At 38.8% G+C, this 9,675-nt stretch overlaps 2 protein-coding genes across 2 annotated transcripts; both read right to left on the reverse strand.

Annotated features, from left to right (window-relative positions):
* Positions 1 to 2,718: 2,718 nt before the first annotated feature.
* Positions 2,719 to 5,037, reverse strand: LOC145675070 (uncharacterized). The gene has a single exon (XM_081745438.1). It carries the CDS (start codon positions 5,035 to 5,037, stop codon positions 2,719 to 2,721), a length of 2,319 nt encoding a protein of 772 aa, XP_081601564.1.
* Positions 5,038 to 5,061: 24 nt separating this feature from the next.
* On the reverse strand, positions 5,062 to 7,554 carry LOC145675071 (uncharacterized). The gene has a single exon (XM_081745439.1). It carries the CDS (start codon positions 7,552 to 7,554, stop codon positions 5,062 to 5,064), a length of 2,493 nt encoding a protein of 830 aa, XP_081601565.1.
* Positions 7,555 to 9,675: the final 2,121 nt, after the last annotated feature.

Below are 9,675 nucleotides of genomic sequence, written 5' to 3' on the forward strand. Positions count from 1 at the left end.
TTCTAGACGGGGGAGGGAACTTGGTAATGGTATCAAACCTTCATGTGTAATTACAAAAATTAAATTTATGAACAAATAAGAAATCATCAGTTTATCAGGCTTTAATTGATAATTTATTCACAAGATTCCATATCAAAGGTGTGGTAGATGAAGTTTCTGTTCTACATGGATCGACATTGCCAACCGGCAGGGTCAATATGGAAAAGATGTTGTATGGTGATAGAGAGATGATATTTTTTGCTGAGTATTTAAAATCTGACCAAGAAAAATCGTTATCAGACTTAAGTCTAACAAGCAGATTGTCGATGAGAAGTTGCAGAAATCGGGTAGAAGTATTATCAATTTCCACGACAGAGTGCGAACGGGGATTTCCCCTTTATGAATTTACAGATGACTGATATTAGAAATACACTAAGTGCTCAAACATTGTCTAACTTGTTGCTCATCAATGTTAATGGCCCACCGCTAGACAAGCTCAAAGTAGACGAGCTAGTTATTTCTTGGCTGAAGGATGGACATCATTCCACTGCGGATGATTTACCAACAGGAAATAAATCCGATTTCAGATTTGTTTTAAGGTGGAAAATTACCAGTTACGGAAAATGTTTATTTGTACTACTAATGGCTTATTTGTGTTATTCAACTTTATACCTAATTTTTAGTAAGTCTCTTCTTTGCTTTGGGTAAACTACTTTGAATAAATATTCATAATAATTGCAATTATGCATATTTGTAACTTGAATTTAACGTGGTGTTTTAGTGATTACACAAATTACAATTATGAGCATACTTTATGGAGATGCTGTCACAGAGGGTACCCGAGCACCTTTATACCCTATGAACTACTGATTTTTCAAGTCTTTTGTGAGAAAAATACTGTGAACTGAGAAACCATAAACTTTTCCATATTGTATTTGGTCTAGGAATTAATTCGTGCGGGTGGACAAGAGATGGCGCAACGAACGGAGCGTCCCACAGTTCCGTGTATCCACACATGTGTTGCAAACCCCTGTCATCGCGTATCGTTCGTAGTATAGGGCAGTGGATTAAAGCGTCAACAACACCAGTTTGTAGTTAAGTGAGCATGGCGCAATTTGTGCCTGATAAAGTGTTTTTGCGGGGTGTCCTGCTGCATTACTTTAACATGCAGAAAAGTGCGACTGAAAGTTATCGTATTTTGGTGGAAGTGTATGGTGACCATGCTCTAGCTGAGCGAACGTGTCAGAAGTGGTTTGCACGGTTTAGAAGTGGTGATTTCGGCTTGGCAGACCAAGAGCGAGCTGGACAGCCAAAAAAATTTCAAGACGAAGAATTGACAGCATTGCTCGAGCAGGATTCGTGTCAAACGCAGGAACAACTTGCAGCAGCATTAGGCGTTGATCAAACAACAGTCTTCAAACGCTTGAAAGCCATGGGAATGATTCAAAAGATGTCACATTGGGTTCCACATGAATTGAAAGACAGAGACGTTGAAAGACGAAAAACCATTTGCGAGTTGCTGCTTCAACGACAGAGCAGAAAGGGGTTTCTGCATCGAATTATTACGGGTGATGAGAAGTGGATCCATTACGAGAACCCTAAACGAAAAAAGGCCTGGGTGAAACCAGGTGAACCAGGTCCATCACAACCAAAACGAGATATTCACTGTGCAAAGGTTATGCTGTGCATATGGTGGGATATGAAAGGTGTGGTGTACTATGAGCTGCTGCAACTGGGTGAAACTATGAATGGAGAACGTTGTCGACGACAATTAATGCGTTTGAAGCCAGCTCTGGCCAGAACACGACCAGAATGGGAGAACAGACATGATAAACTTATTGTTCAACATGATAACGCTCGCCCACATGTCGCAAAACCGGTCAAAACCTATTTAGAAAATGTCGGATGGGAAGTTTTACCCCACCCGCCGTATTCACCAGACGTTGCTCCTTCGGACTACTACTTGTTTGATTGCATGAACAACGATTTGATTGGACAGCGGTTTACTTCTTCTGAAGATATCGAAACATGGGTCTCTGACTGGATCGCTTCCAAGGATGAGGACTTCTTTCGCCACGGAATCCGTACATTGCCTGACTGATGGACTGTATCACACAAACGCTGGTTCGTTCTGTAATAATTTGATTTAATAATATTGTTAATATTTCTTACAATTCCCGAGTTAAACTAAAATGCACATTGAACACAACGATGAGGCAGCTATAGGCTACGAGCTCACTCACACACACTGCTGCTATACACAGTTTCAACAAGCAACTACCCTTTCTTCTTCTTCTTCTACAGCTAACAAGTTACATTGAACAAACATCTTTAAACAAAACTAAACAATTTAAATAAACAAGTTAGGACTAAACATAGCCCCCACCCTTGAACGATCTAGTTCAAGATACACACAAAAATGAATTAGTAATATATTGGAAATGACATATAAAAAGTAAAACAAAACGGTAAATGAAAAATGTCTTTTTCAATCAAATGGCAATGGGGATACTTTCACAACTGGTCTTTTGTAAACTCCATCTGAGGTCTTTACAGTCACTGCACGTACAACGTTATCGCTTCCAGGATGAATATTTACAATACGTCCCAACTTCCATTTTAAAGGAGGTAAGTTATCTTCCACAAGTAAAACTAAATCACCTTCCTTCACGTTGTTGTTTCTTTTCCACCACTTTGGACGCTGTTGTAACATAGAGATATATTCTACACTCCACCTCTTCAGAAGTGTTGCTGAAGTCGTTGCACTAATTGCCATCTTGACAGTCGATTAAGTTTCTTTTCTGTATAATCTGGTTCAGGTATTGCCAACATTGGAGCTCCAATGATAAAATGTCCTGGAGTTAGGCTACACAAATCATTGGGGTCTGAAGACAAAGGGGTAATTGGCCGTGAATTCAGGCACGCTTCAATTTGACACAACACGGTTGACATTTCTTCAAAATTTAACACAGCATTGCCTACTACTCTTTTCAGATGATACTTCACTGATTTGATTCCGGCTTCCCACAATCCACCAAAATGTGGTGCATGAGGTACATTAAAATGCCACTGTATGCCTTCTTTACTAAGATAATCTGTGACACTAATATTATGATGATCAGATTTTAGCAACGTAACAAAATCCTTTAGCTCTTTGTTAGCTCTGACGAAGGTTGTGGAACAGTCACTAAATATATCTGTTGGTTTTCCCCTACGAGCAACAAATCTTCTTAGAGCAGCTAAGAAGGCTTCAGTTGTACAGTCACTCACAATTTCTAAATGGATTGCGTGAGTAGTAAAACATACAAATAATGCTACATATGCTTTGTAAGTTGTTCGCCCTCTGCCTTTAATTGCTTTGAGATGAATTGGCCCACAATAATCTATTCCTGAACGACTAAACGGACGACTTGGATTTACTCTTGAAGCAGGCAAATCTCCCATAAGCTGTTCTACCGATAACTTTTTATGGCGATGACATGTCAGACATTTCCGAAGTAATTTGCGAACAAAATCTCTTCCATTTATAATCCAAAATGTCTGTTGTAAAGAAGATAATACCAGTCTTGGTCCACCATGCAAACACAATTTGTGTTCATTCCACACAATTAATTCTGTTAAATGGCTATCCCTTGGAAGTAAAATGGGATGCTTTCGATCTTCTGAAACATTGGCATTTTTAAGTCGACCTCCCACACGTAAAATACCTTTATCATCGACAAATGGGTTCAAGCAAAGCAATCGATTTTTGGAAGGTAATGATTTTCCGTTTTTCAGGTACTCAATTTCTGATGCAAATGACCCTTGTTGAACAATCTTTATCAGACACATCAAGGCATTAGAAAGTTCTGTCACTGTAAGTGGACCTGTATGCTTGTTTCCTTGCGACACACGACAATTATTAATAAAGCGCTTACAATATGCAATAGTTCGCTCAAGTTTCACCAACGATGAACAATTGTCAATAATGGAGGTATCAACATGAACATGCATAGAAACTATATGTTTTCTTTCCTCTTGGTTGACTAACTTTGAATCCACTGTATATTCATTGCACTCTGGGAGAATGGGGTTTCTGAGCCACTCTGGGCCTGAGAACCATAAGTGATGTGCAAGTAAGGAAGAAGGTAATAAACCTCGAGAACCACAGTCTGCTGGATTATTCTTTGAATCCACTTTGAGCCACTTCACTGATGGCAAAAGAGTTTGAATCTTTGCTACACGATTCGCGACAAATACTTTCCATCTGCTTGAATCCGAATTCAGCCACGATAACACAACAGTAGAGTCAGAATAGGCAATTACATCATGCACTTCCAAACGTAATGAATTTAATATGAGATTCATCATTTTAGCTAATAGCAAGGCACCACAGAGCTCTAATCGGGGCAAGGACACTTGTTTGATTGGAGCAACCTTCGTTTTTCCCATAACAATGCTCACACTCACTTGGCCGTCTTGAGATACAGACTTCATATACACCACTCCACAATAGGCCTTTTCGGAAGAATCACAAAATCCTATTAACTCTCTTCTCGTAGCCTGAGTGACACTGATACACCTGTTGATTTTGATGTTTTTCAATAAAGAAAGCTCTGAGTAGTAATTCCTCCATTTTCTCAAAATCCATTCAGGAACTGGACTGTCCCATTCTAAATTTAGTTTCCAAATTTCTTGCAATAATATTTTCGCAATAATAGTAGTTGGAGAAATCAAACCTAATGGATCGAACACTTTTGCACTTTCTGATAAAATATTACGCTTAGTTACAACTGACTTAACTGACACAAGATTGACATTATACGAAAATACATCATTTGATGGATACCACAAAATTCCTAACGTTTTCACTGAATTACTACTATCAAAGTCTAAACTACTCGTCGCTTGTTTCAAATGAGAGGGTACGGAATCCAAAACGTTGGGACTGTTGGACGCCCATTTTCTCAGTTCAAAACCTCCTTTCTGCAATAATGCACTGAGTTGTTCTTGTAACTGATTTGCTTCACTAACTGAGTTGGCACCACTGATTAAATCATCAACAAAAAAGTCTTGCATTACTACAGCTGCTGCAAGAGGAAATTATTCTTCTTCATATTTCGCTAATTGTTGCAAACTTTTCACCGCTAAATATGGTGCTGAAGCTGTACCATAAGTTACCGTTACAAGCCTGTAATCTTTGATCGGAAGATTAGGTTTCTCACGCCACACAATTCGCTGGAAGTCTCTATGTTCTGGTTGGATTCTCACCTGTCTATACATTTTCTCAATATCAGCAGTTAATGCCACATTATGTTGTCTAAAACGCACAAGTAATGGAATTAAGTCACACTGCAACCTAGGTCCGACAAGTAACTTATCATTCAATGACACATTAGATGAAGTTTTACAACTACCATCAAAAACTACTCTCAGTTTTGTTGTAGAACTGGAATCTTTCAATACTGCGTGATGAGGTAAATAACACACTTCACTATTTGGTTTCAGTATTTCACTTTCTGGAATAATCTCCATATGCCCAAGTACCTCATACTCGTGCATAAAATCTACATATAATTGACGCATTTTAGGCCTCTTCTTCAAACGACTTTCTACTTGCTTAAGGCGTTTAATTGCCACTTCACGTGACTCACCAAGTCTTGCACTGTTGTCGCGAAATGGTAACTGCACATGGAACCTACCTGTCTCATCTCTTTGATGGGTCTTCTCGAAATAAATTTCACACTGCTTTTCTTCTGACGACATTATTTTTTGTGTAGGAATATCTTCCAATTCCCAAAATTGTTGCAAAATTCTTTCACTGTTGCACTGGATATGATATGTTGACGCTGTGAATTCTTTACGTCGCATTTCGTAGTCGCCAATAGAACCAAACAACACCCATCCTAATTTGGTATTCACTGCTACGGGAGAACCATTAACACCATTACACACACCCGCCAATAGCAATTGAGGGTAAATATCTGCACCCAATAACAGATCGATTCTGTCAGGAACATTAAAATTCGGATCTGCTAATGTTAACTTGTTAACATGCGACCACTGCTTGCTTTTATGAATATACCGTTTTGGTAGCATACCTGTTACCTTTGGCAACACTAACGCTTCTATAGAAAATTCTGATTTAACATCATAACTTGATGTAAACACAATATTAACAACACCTTTTGCTCGAGCAACATTACTGGAACTCAGTCCCGAAACATGTACATAAACCGGCTGTTTTTGTAAACCGAGTCGTTGTATGCAGTTTTCTGACACAAAGCTTTTTTCACTGGCTGAATCTAACAAGGCTCTCACAGGTTGTAAATTACCATATGAATCCTTCACCATCACTACTGCAGTTTGTAATAACACTGCATGTTGCACATTAGTTTCACTTGAAAAATGAGTCCCCACTGAAACACCTGAGTTCTGTTTATTTGGAAAATGAAGTAAAGTATGATGACGTTTGCCACACTCACGACACGATGCTGATTTGCAACTGGATAGTTTATGATTAGATTGTAAACAATTAAAGCACAATGCTTTGTTTTTCACTAAAGAATGACGTTCGTCAACTGACAGCGAAAGAAAGTCATCACATTTATGCAAAGGATGATTTTTGCTTTTGCACTGGCAACACGAAAATTGAGCTGAAGCATGATGCGCTATTGTTGATTTTTTATTACTCTTGTTTGACTCATTGGGTGGGATTGATTTTGCATTGGAAGTGCTACTTGCTAATGCGCGACACCTATGATCTATGAATTTCACCAATTGGTCAAATGTTGGTAGTTCACTGTCTGACAATGAAAGTTCCCACTGTCTTTTTGTTTCACTGTCTAGCTTCTCTGTTATGTGAAATATAAGCAAAGGATCCCATTCGTTTACTTTTATGTCCAACACTGATAACGATCGCACACACTCAACACTTGTATCCAACAACCGACGCAACGCGCCAGCTGATTCTTGCTGCACTTGACCTTGACTTACAAACCGCCGCAAGATAGACGTGACTAATTCTCGTTTATTTTGATATCTTAAATTTAACAGGTCCCAAGCTTCTTTATAGTTATCGTCAGTTATTTGTATAGATTGAATAAGTGTTGCTGCTTCACCTTGCAGACTAGTTTTTAAGTACTGGAGTTTTTGTGCACCCGTCAATTTCTCATTATTATGCACTGCTGCGATAAACAAATCACGAAACGAAAGCCAATCATTTAAGTTCCCGCTAAAGCATGGCAATTGCAATTTTGGAAGTCGAATTTCTGTTGTGTTTCTTTGATTATTCACATCACTAGAAGAAGTGTGAGATAATTTACCCTGCACTTCCACTAATTTCACGTTAAGCTTTGTAAGTCTATCTTCAATAGCAGCAAGCTCTTCTTCTTGCACCAAATAAATTTCTTCTTCGGCACACAAATTACTGGCTAGCAACAAAAGCTCATTTGTTTCACGTGACAGTTCACTCACTTTGTTTTTGTAGACCTGAACTACACTAATATCTTCCTGTTCTGTGATATTGTTTATGCAGTTTTCAGCACGAGTGACCTTGCCTTTTAAAACACGCTTTCGGGAATTGTAAGCTTCCATTGTCGCCCACACAGTTTTTTCTTTCTTGTTAACACACAAGTCTTAGCACGTAGGTCACATAAAACACATAAACACGTATTAACATCTGGGTAGGAGGACCAAATCTTTATGATGGACTGTATCACACAAACGCTGGTTCGTTCTGTAATAATTTGATTTAATAATATTGTTAATATTTCTTACAATTCCCGAGTTAAACTAAAATGCACATTGAACACAACGATGAGGCAGCTATAGGCTACGAGCTCACTCACACACACTGCTGCTATACACAGTTTCAACAAGCAACTACCCTTTCTTCTTCTTCTTCTACAGCTAACAAGTTACATTGAACAAACATCTTTAAACAAAACTAAACAATTTAAATAAACAAGTTAGGACTAAACACTGACAGATGGGCGAAAGTGGTGGCTAGCGATGGACAATATTTTTCTTAAGGTATTTATGTATTTTGTGTTTGTACTACAGCTTCAATGTGTGCGTACCAACCGCACGAATTAATTCCTAGACCAAATACATGGGTATTTTCCTGCGAATAGAAGTTTCTTGTGGAATGCGTTCAGAAATTAACACTTGAAAGAATACTCTCTTCGTACAAGTATATTTTAGGCACACACTAATTTCCCCCCACCTCGAACTGTTTCAATTTCCTTACTGACAAACACTTTACCATTTTATATTGTAAAGGTCAGATCCACTGTTATTGTAACAGAGTGGTGCTTGAGCGATTGACTAGAAATTTAAACTTCGATTAGTGACAATTTCACAGTCTTGTTTTATTACAACTGTAAACTCTTTAGTCAGTTCAGAAGAGGCCGGGGATCGTGTTCAGAGTTGATGACGATGGATTTTGGTGAGTCAGAGTAGGAGGTCAAAGTGGATGAGAGTGTTTCATGGTGGGTGGTGGGTCAGAGTGGGTCACCGTGGATGGTGGGTCAGAGTGGGTCACGGTGGGTGGTGGGTCAGAGTGGGTCACGGTGGGTGGTGGGTCAGAGTGGGTCACCATGGGTGGTGGGTCACAGTGGGTCATGGTGGGTGGTGTGTCAGAGTGGGTCACCATGGGTGGTGGGTCATGGTGGGTTACAGTGGGTCATGGTGGGTGGTGGGTCACCGTGGGTGAAGGGTCAGTAGGTCGTGGGTCAAGTTTTCATTGACCCACGCCAACTCTGCTGGGGATACCACGTTAACCCTTTCACTGTGGAAGGCGACGGAAAAAATTTCCCTAACCTGCAAATGTCGATTATAGTAGACGTGTTAAAATTTGTCTGTATCTTGGTTTTGTCGATTGTAATCGCCAAAGGTTTTCTGTGTGATTTCTATTGTTTATCGAAAACAATAGAACACACAAAAAAAATGAACGGTACAACTTTGGCGACTACTCTCGACAAAGCCAAGATACGGACAAACAAATTTTAACACGTCGACTATAGTCGACATTCGCATGTTAAGGAAATTTGGTTTTGTCGACAAAAGTCGACTTCCTCTGTGAAAGGGTTAAAAAAAAAACGCTCCCAAATATTTACCTCAAAGGGTGGTGCGGACATCGGAATATTCCAACAAGCTATTGAAGCAATATTGTAAAATGTAGCAAATATGAAAGTGAAGTGGTACGCAGAAAGAAAAACAGTACAATCTGGCAGATACAGAAAATAAATGACATCAAAGCTTAAAAAAAAAAAAAAAAAAAAACTTTCAGTAGGTACAGGTGAAATATATATTTTCTAAGACTGTTTCATCGAAACTATTGATTTTTAGAAAAAAAAATAATAGTACCTCAATTGTAGAAAATTTTATGCTCTTTCTTTTTATAGTAACATATTTTGTGCTAAAATGTAAGTAAGTCGAGTTATTTGTAAAAAGGGTTTTTATCACGCTATTTTAGGAAGATTTTGTTTTAGGCACCATTTTACCAAGATGGCGGCACGAGCGGAAATCTCACGAGGTTGCAAATTTGGTATGTTATTTAGGTCATCCTAATACACACTTTGATCAAGTTTTTAAAACTACCTCACTTAATGCAATCAGCAACCACATTTTAGTACCTATTGACTGGACTATATAGTTTATCGTCATGTTGAATTTGGAACCCCCTGAAGCTTAGGACCCATCCCGAAATAAATT

The sequence above is a fragment of the Thermobia domestica genome, chromosome 18 (assembly GCF_964235325.1).
Source record: "Thermobia domestica chromosome 18, izTheDome1.hap1.1, whole genome shotgun sequence".
NCBI lineage: Eukaryota > Metazoa > Arthropoda > Insecta > Zygentoma > Lepismatidae > Thermobia > Thermobia domestica.

Excerpts from the sequence above, each read along its gene's own strand:
- LOC145675071 (XM_081745439.1), bottom strand. The coding sequence starts at position 7,554 with ATGGAAGCTTACAATTCCCGAAAGCGTGTTTTAAAAGGCAAGGTCACT.
- LOC145675070 (XM_081745438.1), bottom strand. The coding sequence starts at position 5,037 with ATGCAAGACTTTTTTGTTGATGATTTAATCAGTGGTGCCAACTCAGTT.